Source organism: Vulpes vulpes, chromosome 8, assembly GCF_048418805.1.
Source record: "Vulpes vulpes isolate BD-2025 chromosome 8, VulVul3, whole genome shotgun sequence".
Classification (NCBI taxonomy): Eukaryota; Metazoa; Chordata; class Mammalia; order Carnivora; family Canidae; genus Vulpes; species Vulpes vulpes.
Window position 1 is genome coordinate 15,932,945 of NC_132787.1, and position 17,690 is coordinate 15,950,634.

Here is a 17,690-nt window from a genome sequence, read left to right on the forward strand (position 1 = left end):
TATTTTATAAAATATATGACTTGCAGATATTTTCTTCCACTCCATAGGTGGCCTTTTCATTTTGTTGATGGTTTTCTTTGTTGTGCAGAAGATTTTTGTTTGATATCATCCCACTTTATTTTTGTTTTTGTTAACTTTTGGTGTCAAATCCAAAAAATAACCTTCAAGATTGATGTCAAGGAACCTACTGCCTATGTTTTCTTCTAGCAGTTGTATGGTTTCAGGTCTTATAATCAAGTCTTTAATCCATTTTGAGTTAATTTTTGTGTTTAATGTGAGATAATGGTCCAGTTCCATTTTTTTGCATGGGGCTGTCCAATTTTCCTGATACCATTTATTGGAGAGACTTTCCTTTCTCCACTCTCCACTTTCCACAAGTATTCTTGACTTCTCTGTTGCAAATTAATTGACCATATATTCTCAAGTTTATTTCTGGGCTCATTATTATGTTGCAATGATCTATGTGTCTGTTTTTATGCCAGTATCACTTGCTGTTTTGATTACTCTAGTTTTGTAATGTAATTGGAAATCAAGGAGTGTGATGCCTCCAGCTTAGCTCTTGTTTCTTTAGACTGCTTTGGTTATTTGAGGTTTTTTGTGATTCCATACAAAATGTAGAATTGTTTGTTCTATTTCTATGAAAAGTGCAATTGGAAATTTAATAGGAATTGTATTGAATCTGTAGATTGCCTTGGGTAGAATGGACATTTTAACTATATTCTTCCAATCCATGAGTATGATCTGTCTTCCCCTTTATTTACATCTTTGGTTGTTTCATCAGTGTCTTATTGTTGTTAGTATACAAGTCTTTTACCTACTTAATTAAAAGTTACTTCTAGATGTTTTAAAGTAGCTGCAAGGCAACAAAGCCTAAAGGACAGAATGTTTTGCCATAAGAACAGCTACAAAATAAGTTAGTTTGATCAGCACTTCTTAATAGTGGGATGAAAAAATACTTGAAATGTTTTCTCCCTTGGACTGTCAGATGCCAGCTAAATCGAGAGGAAATAAAAATACATGCAGGAGGAAGGAAAATCCTAGTCCTAATTTCTCTGAGATCATGCATTTGAAGCTTTCATATATTTGAAAATAATCATTGTACTTTATGTGCAAAGATTAAATCAAATAGAAGATGTAATCGGGGGGGCACCTGGATGGCTCATTCAGTTAAGCGTCTGACTCTTGATTTCAGCTCAGGTCATGATCTCAGGGTCATGAGATTGAGCCCTGCATCGGGCTGCATGTGCATGCTGCATGTGTGCACATGCACACGTGCGCGCGCTCGCTCTCTCAAATAAATAAATAAATAAAATTTAAAATAAATTAATTCATTAAAAATAAATTTTAAAAATAGGTGTAATCAAAATTAGGCAGCCCATGAGAGGTCAGAATATATTCTGCCTCTTTTTTTTTTTTCTAGTTATAGTTCATTATTTGAGAAAATCTAGACTGTAACTGAGAGAATTTATTATGGTAAAATGTTTGCCTTATTTCCATATTTAATTACACAGCATATCAAATACTAATTTTGCATAAAGTTTTATATTAGGTACTGAGAATTTTAGAAAGATGAGTAAGAAAATCCTTAGGGAACTTTTAACCTAGCAGAGGATGCAGATGAGCAAAGGAACTAGAACACAGCTTACAATGAAATATGTTAGAGCAGTGGCCCCTGAAGCATTAACATCTGCATTACCTAGAAGTTGTTAGGATCCTCAGGTCCTACCTCAGACGGGAATCAGAAACTCTCAGGGTGGGGCTGAGCAATCTAGTTTTAACAAGCCCTCCAGGTGATTCTGATGCAGCTGAATTGTGAGAGGCCTGGTGTCAGAGGTACAAGTGAAGTGCTGCAGGAATGCAGAACAAAGAACCATTCATGCCAGCTGAGTGGGATCAGAAAGACACTACAGATGAGGTGCCAAATGAACTAGGCCTTGGTGGATTATTTCAATAGTCAGAAATTCTCTAAGGACTAAGGACTAACTCCTTGAACAGCAGAAGAGGTGCCTAAATGGTTTCTTTGAATCCATCTTCTGTACTGTTCACTAGAACTGCTTTTTCATTGTGCTTTTGATCTAATAACACATATTTAAAAGTATTTTGCATCTCAAAATTTTCTCTGTAGCTCCCATTGCCTCACCGTATTACATCAGAGTTCTTCAAGTGGCAGGACTCTTTCAATTCAAAATGAATTATTCAACCCAAACTCTTGCTAAAGCCAAGTAGGGATTCATTGGCTCATGTGAATGAGAAGATGTTGATAGTCACTTGTGGAAGTGAAGGAAGTGCACCAGGATATATGACCTCAAGGATTAGGACAGAAATTCAGCATCCATGGACTCACTCTGTTTTTAAAGTTGTTTTTTGTTTTTGTTTTTTTATTTATTTATGATAGTCACAGAGAGAGAGAGAGAGGCAGAGACATAGGCAGAGGGAGAGAAGCAGGCTCCATGCACCGGGAGCCCGACGTGGGATTCAATCCCGGGTCTCCAGGATCGCGCCCTGGGCCAAAGGCAGGCGCCAAACCGCTGCGCCACCCAGGGATCCCTGTTTTTAAATTTGTATCTCCTCTCTGCTTGCTCTTCTAACTCACATGTTGGACTCATTCTCTACAAATGCAAACAAGCCTCTGCATTCTTTTTATCTTTAATCCCTAACACCTAGCAAAATTTCTGACATACATATAGTAAGCAAGGATAAAGTATTTGAATGAAAAAAGTAAATGAATGAGTGAGCAAATGAAAATACATGACAAGCTGGGTGAATAATAACGTCTGGCAAGAATATCAAATTGGTGATGGGAAGTAATCAAGCAGAAATTGGAAACATAGGCGAAGGCCAGATTGTGAGGGTCTTGAAGGTCATATTAAGGAGTTAATTTTTTTCTTCTGTTAGCAAGACTAGTGGTTAGGAGGATAGAAAGATGATAAGTTCTCTGTGAAAAATAATTATAATATTAACAGGAAAGGTGTGTTGAGAGGTGAATAATGTAATAAAGACAGAAATGTTACAAATTTCTTTCTGCCATTTCCCATTATGAATGAGAAATAGAAGACTTGGATAATTTAAGTGAAGCAATACTTTGGTTAACACACATTTTCCAGAAGATGTAATAGCTGACTACATTCCCATCAATATGACAACATTTCAAATGGCACTTGCAAAGCAAGGCCAAACCACTGATTTGAACTACTTTAAGAAGCAGATTACGGCAAAATATCTACAAAATTGAATGCCATAGTATATGCTTAAATATCTGTTCTTATTTCACCTAATTTGCAATTAATAATAGCTGACATTTATTGTGAATTATGTTCTAGAAACTGTTCTGAATGCTTTATGGGGATTTTCTTAGTTTATTCTTACAGCAGCCCTTGTAAAGTGAGCTTTCCCCATTTTATATATGAGGGGTTAAGAGAGATTGAGTGATTTTTTTCCCAACATCATACAACTACTAAGAAACAAAGCTGGAATGCAAATCCAGGAAGCCTGTCTCCAAAGCCAAATACATTCATACACTCATGTTTGTCCCATTTCTACAGACTTTGCTGGTGTGGATAAAACCTCTGCCCTTCACAGACTTGCAGCCTCACACAGGGTTAGGTAGGCCAATTTACAGTCGCATTTAAGTGTTGTTAAGGGCATTACATCTGTGTCTCATTGTTTTTGTTTCAGAAATTCTATGCAAATAAAACTCTACTGCATTTCATATAAACAGAGAAGATACAGAGAATGAAGCCTATGAAGTGGGAGATATTTCCAGGAGAGGAGATGGCATTGGAGGCAATGTCAGGGTGGATGTTGTCACAATGAGTATAAAATCCACTAGGAGATGATGTGCAGAATGCAAAACCTCTAAGGAACCTGAGATCAAAGTCTCAATTTCCATAACAGTAGAGGTATCTGCCAAGTAGTTGTTTATTTATGAACACAGCTTCTCTAAAAAGATTTTAAGACAGGTGCTGACTGGTTCTAACAAGAGTGAATCTTACTGAATAAGAACGTCATAAATGTTAGCAAATATCTTAAATGCTCTAAGTATATTTGAAGTATTCTCTCCCTCCAGTGGGTGTAGAGCCAACAATGAATTGGCAACATGAGCAGTAACATGGCACTGTGGTTGACTCAGGTTAATGTACCTAAATTTTTTGAATCTACTTTGGAGAAAAACTGCACACACCAGTGACTTTTTTCCTTTACTAACTTGACACTGAGATCAGTTGAGAGGGACTTCGCTTGGTCTGCATATAACAATGGTGTAGAGTGAATCTGCTCTGCAGGTGAGATGTTTGCTTTGTTAATGAACCTGCAGCAGTGACTCTGGCTCTGCATACCCAGAGCTGGTACAGTGAGATTGCATTCACATAGGAGAATATGCAGAATTTATCCTTGAAAAAGACCAACACTGTCAGGTACAGCATATTTGTCAGGTGTCCGATCATTTATCTACAGGATTAGCATCTGTCTGCATGGGCCTTCGTGCTTTCTTCAGGTCCCTTTGGAATAAACATACTTTTCATGACTGAAGTTACTCATTGAAAGGTGATACAAATTTTGCAATGAGTAAAACAATGTGTTCATGCAAGTTTCAGGGTTTTTTCCTTAATCAATACTATCCTAGCAATAATGAGTAGTAAAATCCAAGTTAGGATAAAATGATACCCTCCAATATGTGCTAGAACCAGCAAAAACAATTGTCAACATCTCTTCATAACTCCACGGGCAGTGACATCATGTTGGTAGCTTGAAATCAGACATGGTGGCTGTATTTACACCACAGAAATTGGCACATGCTACAAATCAGAGGTCTCCTCATTCCCTTGCTCCTAGAAAGCTGATGGTTTTTGTGTGTTGTTTTGGCTTAGATTGGTCCTCTTTTTAAGATTTTATTTATTTATTTATTCATGAGAGACACACAGAGGGACAGAGACGTAGGCAGAGGGAGAATCAGGCTCCCTGCAGGGGGCCCAATGCAGGACTCGATTCTAGGACCTCAGAATCATGACCTGAGGCAAAGGCAGACACTCAACCACTGAGCCACCCGGGCATCCTGAAAGCTGATTGTTAAATAAACATGTACTAGCCCACCACTGGCACTGAATTTCTATTAGTTAATTAACATCAAAAAGTGGATAATTAGGGTATAAGCCTATTTTTTTAATACACAACCCTTTTCAAAGAAGAAACAATTCCTTTGTTTTCTTGGAAGGTTTTACAAAACCTCAGCATTTCCCCTTTTTGGGAACGAAGAAAACATGCTAAAATGTGCCCCCCCCCCCTTTTTTTTTTCAAATTGTTTTCATTTACTTAGGGTGAAAAGTGTAACAGTATTTGATATTTGATAATTTATTGCAGTCAGTAGAATGCTCTTTCAGATATTTTCAGATTCCAAGAGACTTATGTGACAATCATAGAATTGTAAATTACCAAAAAGCATTAGCTGCCACCTTTGATTTAACACCCCTCCTACGTGCACACTCATTGTGGTGAGCCCTTGCTTTTCTATTTAATATGGGTAACTTCTTAGGAATTGATGTGACATGACTGTCAAATCAGTATGTTCCCCCTCACTGATTGGCACACTTTTGGAAAACCTTTGATTGTGACAAATAAAACTAAGGATCATTATCAGGAGGAAGTTTGAAATTTCTACCAAAGATTTATCATTATTTCTCCATTCCTCCATGTTGTTCTCATGGCTTCTTTCTCTTCTTTCTTTCCTTCCTTCCTTCTTTCCTTTCTTTCCTTGTCTTCCCTGGGTCTTTGTTTCTCTTAAAGTAGAAGGGATGGAAACAACTTAGAGGTCAGAAATTAGAGGGCCTTTAGAGTTCTGATTGAACTTAGATGGGTGAACAGGTGTAATGCCATGGGGATTGGTTGAAGCTGTCAGTAGAGAATGGAGAAAATATACTTATTCCAAAAGCAGGAAGATTCAAAGTTCTGGAAGACACTTCAGGCTAAACACAAACATATCTCCACAGCCTCTATTAGCAGTCTCCTTCGTTCTTGAAGAAATTAAGTGACAGTGACTATCCCACAATTACAGACCGTTATCAGAAATTTGAGAAAAGAAACTGGTCCAGTTTTCTTGGTATTTTACCACTTGGTCTGCCTTTCCTCTTCCTCTTATCTAACGCTGTATTTGTTTCTTGAATGCCTGCTATAATCATAGCACTGTTTAAATTTCTGAAATTTCAAAGGGAACTCAGACCTACCTACCTTTGCCCTGGAGGAACTCAAGGTTTAGTGGGAGAGACAGGGACCTGAAGAGAAAATCACAATCCATTTGATAAGAAGTGTAATAGGTATGAAAGACTCTTCTGGAGGCATTCATTTGCCTAACTGTTGTTGCCTGAGGGTTGGGAAAAATTAATTGGAGAATCACATTTAAGAAGCTGTTAAAGGATAAGTAGGTATTTGAATGTTCCTCTCTATCTTCTGCTCTTCATTCTATTACTGGTTCATCTCTATCATTTTTCAGTATTGTCATAATGAGAAAGGCATATAAAATTGGCACCTTCATCTTACTGCCATAATCAAAGGCCACCCTAGAATTTTGCCATTTTGTTTAAGGATGATTTTTCTTTTTCTTGTATTTTGTGCCTATAGATACCAGTTAAAGAAGAAAAGCAATTGGTAATACATTTCTCTTGCAAGTTACTTAAATGTCAGTTTTCCCTACATCATGGTGTAGTAAATGTGTTTTGTTTTAAGATTTTTGTTTATTCATAGAGACACACACAGAGAGAGAGAGAGAGGCAGAGACACAGGCAGAGGGAGAAGCAGGCTCTATACAGGAAGCCTGACATGGGACTTGATCCCGGGTCTTCAGGATCACACCTCAGGCTGCAGGCGGTGCTAAACCACTGCGCCACCCGGGCTGCCCAGTAAATGTGTTTTGATGAATGCATATGTACTAAAACGTATAACTGTCTTAAAAGAAACTTCCATTGTCATTTAGCACTATAAATCTAACTGGAGTTGATTTGAGTGGGCAGAGGAAGCAAAAATACCTTTAGAAAGAAAAGCCGTAACTATCTATCAGTCTTGTTCCTAATTAGCCTTAGGGTTAAAAGTAATGTCATGGGGTGGGAGAGGGGTCTTGAATATCAATATGCCCACTCTCTGGAAAAAGACTGTCTCCATGTAAAATTTTAATATATCCAAATACTTCTGTCTTGTCTGGTATAAAAAAAAAGTTCTTCCTTTGATGTGTAAACATAAGCAATATGAAGTCTGTTGTTAGAGAAGAACATTTTTTTCTCTACCCTTCAGAGTTCTTCTGGCTGTTCTAATAATCAAATTGACTTGAGACAGATTAGCAGGAGAAACTCTAACAGCAGCTTAATAATATGTATACTTCCTATATACATGGGAGAAGCCAGGAAAACTGAGTAATTTCCCAAAATGGCTAAAACCATCACCTTAAATATCACCATCAGCTAAAGACAAAGATGTTGGGGGTAAGGAGTCAGTTAAGGGAGGTTACCAGGCAAAGCACAGTAAACAAGAATAAGGCCCTTATACCATTTTAAATCCATGCTTTCTCCTTTGATACATTTCTAGAGATTTAGAATGTTCCCCCTACTTTGTGATATAGCAGAGAGACACCCTTACAAATGGAGATTTCTCTTACAAATGTAAATGTCTCTTCCAAAAAAGTAACTTTCACTAGGTTTGCAGAACTTCTCCTGTGTTTGCTGTTGCTTTAAAACAACCAGCTTAAAATAATATATCAAAGTGGCAAAAATGACTCCCCTACACCATAAATAATGGAATTGGCAGTATTTCTAGCAATGTTATACTATCAGTCATAATTGTATTTTATATGTTGTATATTTTAGATATTGTGGAGGCCAAGGATAGGCCGTTCTAAGATGGGTGACTTTTTTTTTTTAAGATTTTATTTATTTATTCATGAGAGACACACAGAGAGAGAGAAGGCAGAGACATAGGCAGGGGGAGAAGCAGGCTCCATGCAGGGAGCCTGATGTGGGACTCGATACTTTGACATGAAGATTATTTTGAGCTAAAGGCAATCAAGACCCTGTGGGCTCAGGAGAAACTTTTGCCCCTGCATTAACTACATAAAAAACTCTAAATTGGGAGTCTTTCCCAGAGTAAGGATTATTAGCAGAGATAAATTTCATCTGAGTGTCCCATCTATATGGCAGGACAGACATCTCATTACCAAACATCTATTCTTTTTTCACCCTGTGAATTACATTCCTTTCTTCTGAAGTCCCAGACCCTTGCCCCTTTATCCTTAGTTTAGAATAACATATATACTTCATTTTGCCTGTCTTTAGAATTTCCATGACTGTTTGAACTCTCTGTACATATGTTATTTGATTTTCCCCTCTTCCTCTGTCTCATGTCAATTTGATTTTTAGTCCAGCTAGAAGGACCTCAAAGGGGACAGGAACTCTTGCTCCCCAATAATATACAGACAAATGTCTAGTTTAATGAATTATTTTGTAAATTTCTCAAGTAAATTTAAAAGATGCAAGTTGTATTTAAATAGACATATAAAATCTTGGTTTTAAAAAGTGGTTTAATAAGCTAAGTCTCAGGGGTTTTAAATGATCAGTTTGAAATCTCTCAACAGTAATTAAGTTAGTAAAGCAAATAAATCAAGCATCAAACCACACAAATATGGCTATGCTTACCTGGTCACCCCTCTCTGATATCCCTGAACCCCGTATTCTTAAGTGTCTAGGTTGCATTAGAATTGTCCAATTCTACAACCATTGCAAAGGTCTCAGTTCTTCAGACTAAATTTTCTGCTGTCCTATTCGTGCCCTTAGCAGATAGGCCCAGATTAAGAGTTGTACTTCTCAGTGATTATAATGACATATCTCTTTGCCAGGGAAGCTCTTTATTCTTATCAATCAACTCATAAATACTGATTACCTGCATTGGTCTCAGCCCTGGGGTAATTATTAAGGATACATGAAAAGGACTAATATGGAGGAATAACATGGAGGAATAATATAACTAATATGGAGGAAGAAAAATCAATGAAGAAAACAGAAGAATAATTTTTATTATATCAAAAGGAATTCTAAAAAAAAAGGAATTATATTTGCTTGCCTTTCTATATCAGTGTATGACTTGAGTCCTGAACAACAACAACAACAATTCCCAAGAATGTTGTTCTCAGGGATTTTTTTAAAGCATCCTTTATGTTTGTTTCCTTGTTTTTTGAGGTATAATTGACACATTAGTTTCGTTACAACATAATGATTTGGTATTTGTATACATTGTGAAATGATAACCGCAGTAAGTCTAGTTAACATCTGTCACCTTACATAGTTAACAAAGATGCTTTTTCTTGTGTGAGACCTTCTATTTACTCTCTTGGCATCCTCATGTTTAAAAAATAATCTGTGTATTGCTTAAATTGGAAGTAGTTTCTTACTAATTATATCTTATGTCATTGAAAGTCTTTTCTAAAAAACTTGACTATCATAGAACTGCTATTAAAAATTTTGTAATTTATTATTATAAAAAAATGAGCAGGTTGATATTATTTGTTTTTTTTTTAATTTTATTTATTTATTTATTCATGAGAGACAGGCACAGACACAGGCAGAAAGAGAAGCAGGCTCCATTCCATGCAGTGAGCCTGACATGGGACTCGATCCCGGGTCTCCAGGATCACGCCCTGGGCTGAAGGCAGCGCTAAACTGCTGAGCCACCTGGGCTGCCCAGGTTGATATATTTGGATAAAGTAGTCGATAACTTTGTTGCTATCCTGTGGTTAAAATCTATGCCTGTCTTGGAGGTGGAGACTCTCTGAGCATCATATGGTTTTACTCCAAGTCTTGAGATCTTCATCAGTCCTGGTCTGACACCTTTAGGTATCAAGAAAGTCTACTGAAGTTCCAGTGGCTCTTGAGCATTTTTTTTAAAAGATTTTATGTATGTATGTATTTATGAGAGAGAGCACGCGTTCACACAAGCAGGGTAAGGGACAGAGGGAGAGGCAGAGTCCCTACTGAGCAGGGAGCCCAAATGTGGGGCTCGATCTCGGGACCCTGGGATCATGACCTGAGCCCAAGGCAGATGCTTAACCGACTAACCCACCCCAGCGCCCCGCCTAGGCATATTTTAAAAATTAGTTTGCTGTTTATAATTGATTTGAAAAGGAATTTGGCATTCTACCCTAAAGAGATTCTACCCAGCTAAATCTGAAGGAAATAACTGTTACCTATCAACCAGATGATTACTGGCTACATTGATTATTCAGAATACTTTTGGAGGACCCAAAAAATATAAGAAAGCAAAACTAAAGGATTTTTAAGGCTAGATTTTCTCCTCCTCTGCCTCTGCTTCCTTGATGTGTAATAGATGCTGACATATCTTTGTTTGGTTAATGTTCCTTGTCCTGGAAGGAACAAGACGTGTGGATGGGAGAGCTTTGTTCTACCTCCCAATGATGCTTCTGTTTGCAGACCAAACAGTTAACATTGGCTGATGTTTGCAGATACCTTCAGGAACTGATGTTGACGTTGACTTTAGGGTAACAGACAAGTCCTTTTCTTGGCAAAGAGTTTTTGTCCCTCTGCCAGTTCAGATGAGGCTCCCCTTTTGTTCTGTGCAATAATAAGCTGCCTCTGATGCTTTCTCTGGGTTAATCACAGACAAGGCCCAACTGTTTGATATATATCAGCTGAGAGATAAACAAAAGCCCAGACCTAAATCTCAAATAACAAGAGGAAGAAGGACGCCTCCTTATCTACCAATCTCTTATCAAGTGCCTGTTGGGTCTTAGAATGGACTCTGACCAAGCACTTAGTGGACTGGAGCCTTATTGCACAGTTTATGATACACGATATTAGAAATCCTATAATTGTTAGTGAATGTGAAGATGTACCTACAATATTTATAAAACCATTGAGGTTATCACTCTCAGTAGGCTAGTTAGACCTTGAAGGCTGGTCCCATAGATGTTTATGTGCCTATGAGACACATAAAAACTGTGTGTTAGTAGGAGACTACACCTATTATCAGTAGACATCACCCCATTTAAAAAAATTTCTGCCTCTTAGAATTACTTGTTGGCGAAGTATCTTGAAAAAATTCACATAACCATATTATTGTGTTGTCTGCCATTCTCCTATCTGATAGTAATTATAGCCTTTTATTTTTAAATTTTTTTTTTAATTTTAATTCCAGTATAGTTAACACACAGTGTTCATTTCCCCAAGCTAGTTGACCATACACCACACACCAAGCTTTGGACATTCTGTGTTGTAACAAACCTTCTTTCAGTGCTGGCAAACTAGCTGTAACAGCATATCTGCATGTAGCCACTCACAGATAACTTTTTATGGAAGAGCCAATAAAAGCCCTATTAGAAAGAGGTAATTATGATTTTAAACAAGAGTCACAGGTCAGGATTCCAAGTGAGATTTTATCATGCCATAATTTAAAGAATATTGTGACAATTACAGATAGCAGTATTTGTAAAGTGCCTACTATCACATCCATCACACACACTAGGTTGCAGTTCTTCTTATCATTTGACATTGTCCATTCTTCTTTGGTCCTGGATGTTTAGTTTTCTTTTCTCCTTTTCATTATAATACTCAGGAATGTATGAGATAAGTGGTCCTAGAGAGTCATGAATCATTGATTTGCTTTTAGATAAAACACCCGAATCTTCCTAAATATGTAAAGTTTTGTTCAGAGACAGAGGTTCAGATTCCATTTTTTCCACCCTTTACAAGTCATATTGCCAGAAAAATTGTTCTTAATATCAAGCACAAGTAACCAATCAAACTGGTGTCCTCCCATTCTGGCCCAGTGAAAGAGAAGAGCTCCAAAACAACCTTGTGTTTGTGGGAAGAGTTTATAGTCCCCACTTCTCCCTTCTTCTGAGACCCTGACCACCAAACCTCTAATGCCCAGTCCAAGGACTTGGTATTTTAAAGTTCAGTGTACAAGAGCATATAGTTTCCTGGAAGTTGCCCACATATTTACTCAGACTTTGGCTAGGTTATACCAGGGAAAGTAAACCCATCATTTAATTGAGTTAAAATCATAGATACTAAGTTAAACATTTCTAATATAGTCATTGGTAACTCGATTAATCAATTTTTATTGAGTAGTGTATTTGTATGCTCATTCTCTTTCAATATACTGATATTTAATATTGCTTCATTCATAACTTTGGGATATTTTTCATATGAAACCTCTTTTGGGCTACATATAGGAAATAGTTATAAATAAGTACTTTGTGGGATTCGGGAGATACATTGTAAAAGCTTCCATTCTGCCTAAGATAAGCCTTGGTGATTCTCTGATTCCCACAAACTTAAGTATTGGCTGTTGAGAAAAATATTTTAGTACTTTAAGATAAATATATCACTTTAATAATTACTGCTTATTTTCAGAGTGGTACAATAACAAATTCCTTTCTGACTAGTGACTTCTATTCATGGATATAGCACTATAAAATAATCCACCCTTATCGTTCATATTTCTGGGTAGTTGAGTAAGATAGGAACTATTTTTGATATGCAGGAGCAAATACTGAAGCAGTGGGGTTACACTTTCTGTCAACAAAGGTATCAACTGCCAGAAAACCCTGATAAGTCCCATTTCAAGCAAGCAGAGTCTGGATAATACCAAACTACAAGACAAGAGTCATTGCGTGTGAACTGGCGGTACTGCCAAAGTGAATTACCATTCTCACCCAAAATAAACACCCTGAAGTTTAACAAAGCTAGGTCATCCATCTGCAAGGTATGTAGTGGGATAGCTAGTGAAAAACCTTTTGATTTGTCAAAGCAATTTTAAACTACTGCCATTTCTCCAAGCCAGAGGTTGAAAAGGTCAAGGGAAAGCTTTAAAAAGTGATAACGTTGTCTTGGAGTTGGGGGACATATGGTATTTGCTAAGCAAATGGCAGAGTGAATGAATGTTGATGAGATGTGCTCCAGAAGGAGCCGCCCCTGAGAACAGAATAAAGAATAGCTCTCCTATTCTGACCTTACCACTCATGTGCTGTCACCAGGAAATGTAACTTAAACTCTTTGGACCTCAGTTTCTCCATGTGTAAAATAAGATGACTGGAAAAGACACTTTTTCAGTTTCTATCAGGATTCTTCAGAGAATAGATACAGGATCTTGGTTCAAATTATCATTTCTGGAGAAAAAAACTATAGTAAAAATGGTTCAATTTATAATTTATAAAACATTATCTTTTTTTAATGGACGAAGTGTCAGTTTTCAGGTACAGTAAAAATTAAACAGGAGGTAAATCTTAATTGGAATACTTCAGTGAAAACCAAAATCACAGAAAGGCTTTTGTTAAAATTGAAAATTCATTGTATCAAACCAAAATCACAGAAAGGATTTTGTTAAAATTGAAAATTCATTGTACCAATCGAACAACCATTAAATTTTAAGTATATCCTTAGTTTTATATATATTAGTCTCATCTCAACTGTTAAATTGAATCATGAAATTGCATTTCTATGGGTTAAAAACAGTCTTGTGTCATCAATTTCATCCTGTAGATGTGATTTTCATGGGAGCAGGGTACAATGCTGTGTGTTCTGTTTTTGTTCTTTTAATTCCTAATACCATGCTGGGTACATTTGTTCTTTGATAGTATGTATTGAAATCAGTATTTGGGGGCAGAAAGCCTTTTTGAAATCACTTAATGCAATATATATATTTAAAGATGAATAAAATAAGACCCAAAAAGTTCTCAGAATTGTAGTTCTTTTGATGTTCAGGATGAAAGACATTATAAACCAAATCATTTGAGTATACATTGGATACTCTATCAGAAAAAAAGAAAAAAAAACTGGTCTGATAAATTTTATAGTTCTTTGCAATTAAAGTTAACAGAAGGGAATAAGTAAGGGTGGTTCTCAAAATTCTAAAAATCTGAAGGTGCTGTTCCTTTACCATTTTTGTTAACAGAGGTATTAACATTTTGGGGGAAAAAATTTTTAATGTTAATGCTGACAAAATCTTAATCCAAAGGAACGTGGTAATAATAGTAATGCTAGAATATAAACATGATCTGAATTTGAAATTTGATCCCAAAATAAATTACTTTGCTGTATTTGATAAGTTTCAGTTCTCTATAAGGAAGCAACCTCTACTTGTAGATATAGTCACTGTTTATAGAAAGGTGTCATGGCCTCACAAAATTAGAAATAGACTAAGTGCAAAGATATTTATAGGTCATGCTTTTGACCTAGGTCTTACACACTGTAGAACTTCACATTTTTGTCACATCTCTCTGCCATTTTAATTATAGAATCATCACATTTTAGAACATCTGGTTTGACATTTGTCAATAATTGTTTAACACTGAAAGCTACAAAACCCCAAAATAATAGAGTCCAACATCATGTCTTCACAAATGAGGGAACTAAGGTCCAGAGAATTTAAGTCACTTTAAGTTACTTAGAGTTAAGACACAGAACAGATTGGGACTTAGACATATAGTATCCTGCTATGTCGACTATGCCATTTGTTCTTTTAGTTGCAAGGTGTTTGCTTCATTTCTACCCTCTCAAAAATAGATTGCGAATTAAGTAAATGACGCTGTGGGCTTGGTGCTTGGAGTGAGGTAGACAGAAAGCCGTTATTGACATGGTGACATATTATTATATGAATGTAGTTAGTGGTTGTGTCCAGATTTGATGACCACTGGACAATTGATAATGAATTGACCCAGGACATGTCTGCCACGCTTTTATAGATTCGTCAGTTTTCCAAACACTTGGAAGAAGCATCAATCAAATAAAGCTTTGAAACAAAGGCCTATTGGATAACAGAGCTCAAGTCTTATGTTTGTTTTTCCTGATAGAAACATGAGTTCGGCGGGCCCTGATGGGAGGAAAGTGATGAGAAGGTGTGATGGACTGATCGACTCACTGGTCCATTATGTCAGAGGAACCATTGCAGACTACCAGCCAGATGACAAGGTGATTCCTGTGTTAAATATCTCTCATTTGAGTTACTTACTTTGTCTTACTAAGACACTGCAGAGTATTCTGGAAGTAGCTATTTGGGTTTGATTCATTAACTCATTTGCTAAGCTTAAGATTTCCCATCCATGCTTAGAAATATTAAAATCTACCTAGCCCCATTTTTCTATCTACTTTCCAGACCCAAATTTATAACTACCTATTTAACAACTCTATGTAGATATTTGAAAGGAGCTCAAGCACTCTATGTGCAATAATGAACTTAAAGTCATCTCTTCCCTTGTTCCCAAACTTGCTCCTTCTCTGAATAGTCTTTCTTAATAATTATCATCACCCATCAAATGAAAGCAGAAATCTGAGTAATCTCTGACTGCCTTCCTTCCCTCACATCCTGTATCCATCAGGCAGCAAACCATGTGCATTCCACCTCAAAATGCTCCCTATTTGGTCCACTCCTCCCTCATGCTGCTACTGATGCATCTTTCATATAGCCTTTCTTTCAATAGCCTCCTAACCAGTCCTACAAACAATTCTGTTTCCCAGTTCCTTGTGGCTACTAAATTATGTATCTTAAAATACAGAATTATCTGAAAACACTCTCAAAAGTAAATTAGAAAGGCTCTCTAGTGGTTTAAGAAATTCAGCCTCTACTTAGCAGTGCGCTCCTGACCATTCATGATCTAGCCATACTCATTCCACTCCCCCGAACACAGTCCAAGTACATCCTACTGCATCCAGTAAACTGTAAGGTTTGAAGGTAGTAAATCCTGTGGATAGCATACCTACAAAGAGATGTCTATATGTATGTGACTAATATTCATGTCCTGTTTTCTCAGGCCACAGAGAACTGTGTGTGCATTCTTCATAACCTCTCCTACCAGCTGGAGGCAGAGCTCCCAGATAGATACTCCCAGAGTATCTATATTCAAAACCGGACTATCCAGACTGACAACAACAAAAGTATTGGGTGTTTTGGCAGTCGAAGTAGGAAAATAAAAGAGGTATATTGGGAGGACTTTGTTTCTTTTTCTTTTTTTTTTAATTTTTTTTTTTATTTACTTATGTTAGTCACACAGAGAGAGAGAGAGGCAGAGACATAGGCAGAGGGAGAAGCAGGCTCCATGCACTGGGAGCCTGACATGGGATTCGATCCCAGGTCTCCAGGATCGCGCTCTGGCCAAAGACAGGCGCCAAACCGCTGCGCCACCCAGGGATCCCTATTGGGAGGACTTTGGAAGAAAAAGTGTGTATGTGTGTATTTCTGAGTACTTAGTAAATGTCAGGCACAATTTAAAGTTGTTTTAATCTTTACATCAACTGTATGAGGTGTGTATTTTAATCTTTACATCAACTGTATGAGGTGTATATTATTAATATCCTCATTTATTGACAAGGAAGCAGAAGTACAGAAAGGTTAGTTAATTTTCCCAGAAAAATCCAAAAAATTAGTCGAGGGGATGGAATTCAATCCCAGGCAATCTGGCTCCAGATTTGCATTGTTAGCCACTATATCATACTGCTGTATGCTTAATAAGTTAGGAAATGAGCTTAGGGCAGCCCCCATGGCCCAGCGGTTTAGCGCCGCCTTCAGCCCAGGGTGTGATCCTGGGGACCTGGGATCGAGTCCCACATCGGACCTTCTTCTCCCTCTGCCGGTGTCTTTCTCTCTCTCTCTCTCTCTCTCTGCCTCTCATGAATAAATAAAACCTTTTAAAAAAGTTTTTTTCTAAAAAAAAAAAAAAAAAAAGAAAATGAGCTTAATACAGCATAGCCAATGATGTATAAATTATTTAACATTAAAAGCAACCTGGTGTTTGGCCTAAAAGTACATCCATCTGAAGGAATACTGTCTATACTGGCATTTCATGAAAACTGGAAGAATGTAACCCCCCTATTCCTCAGACTATCATGGTACACTTGGAGAGCAACTTCTAAACTTAGAACCCTGATGTCATCCTAGTCAACTTCACAAGACTGAGGGAAGAGGCCTGTTTTTCTTATCTTCACAGTGGTTGTGACTAACTTAGCTTTTAGCTTAACAGCAGCCTGAAAACTATTCTAGTACAGCTCATGCTTAATTTTCGAGTTTTTCTCACTATGACATGTAAAGTTGGGGAGCCTCCGGGGTGTTGTTAAGGAAAAATAGTCGTTGTGAGCTAAAAGTTAACTGGTTGGAAATCATACACATTTGTTTTTCCATTTCTGGGGCTTGTTATTATGCAAATTACCAGTCTCTCTAGACTAGATGGTATCTCTGGTCCCTTAGTTTGGGTGTGGAATTGTAGAAGTCACCTGAAGGCATTAATTCTGGATTTCTTTGTTTATGTGGTTAGCAATATCAGGACATGCCAATGCCAGAAGAAAAGAGCAACCCAAAGGGTGTGGAATGGCTGTGGCATTCCATCGTGATACGGATGTACTTGTCCTTGATTGCCAAGAGTGTCCGAAACTACACTCAAGAAGCATCTTTGGGAGCTCTGCAGAATCTCACTGCAGGAAGTGGACCAGTGAGTATCACCGCTGTTTTTCTGCTTTTTAAAAAGAATGACATTGTAGGACATACCTACATTAGATTCAGAGATGAGACAGTGAAATAAGAACAGAAGTATTCTCCCTTTAGTCAAGACAGTTCTCAGTAATTGCCAGCAAGAGTTCCAGCTTTCTAGGACTTTCAGCTTCAATTTCTACAGAGCCAAGTCAGGTGGTGAGTGAAAGACTCCTAGATATTTA

At 37.3% G+C, this 17,690-nt stretch overlaps 1 protein-coding gene across 1 annotated transcript in view; it reads left to right on the forward strand.

The window, feature by feature from the left end:
* PKP2 (plakophilin 2) overlaps window positions 1-17,690 on the forward strand; it is an 87,595-nt gene that overhangs the window by 50,999 nt on the left and 18,906 nt on the right. The window contains exons 7-9 of the mRNA XM_026000110.2: window positions 14,840-14,957; window positions 15,797-15,961; window positions 17,294-17,467. Of these exons, the coding sequence (XP_025855895.1) occupies window positions 14,840-14,957; window positions 15,797-15,961; window positions 17,294-17,467 (457 nt within the window). The remainder of the gene's footprint in view (window positions 1-14,839; window positions 14,958-15,796; window positions 15,962-17,293; window positions 17,468-17,690) is intronic.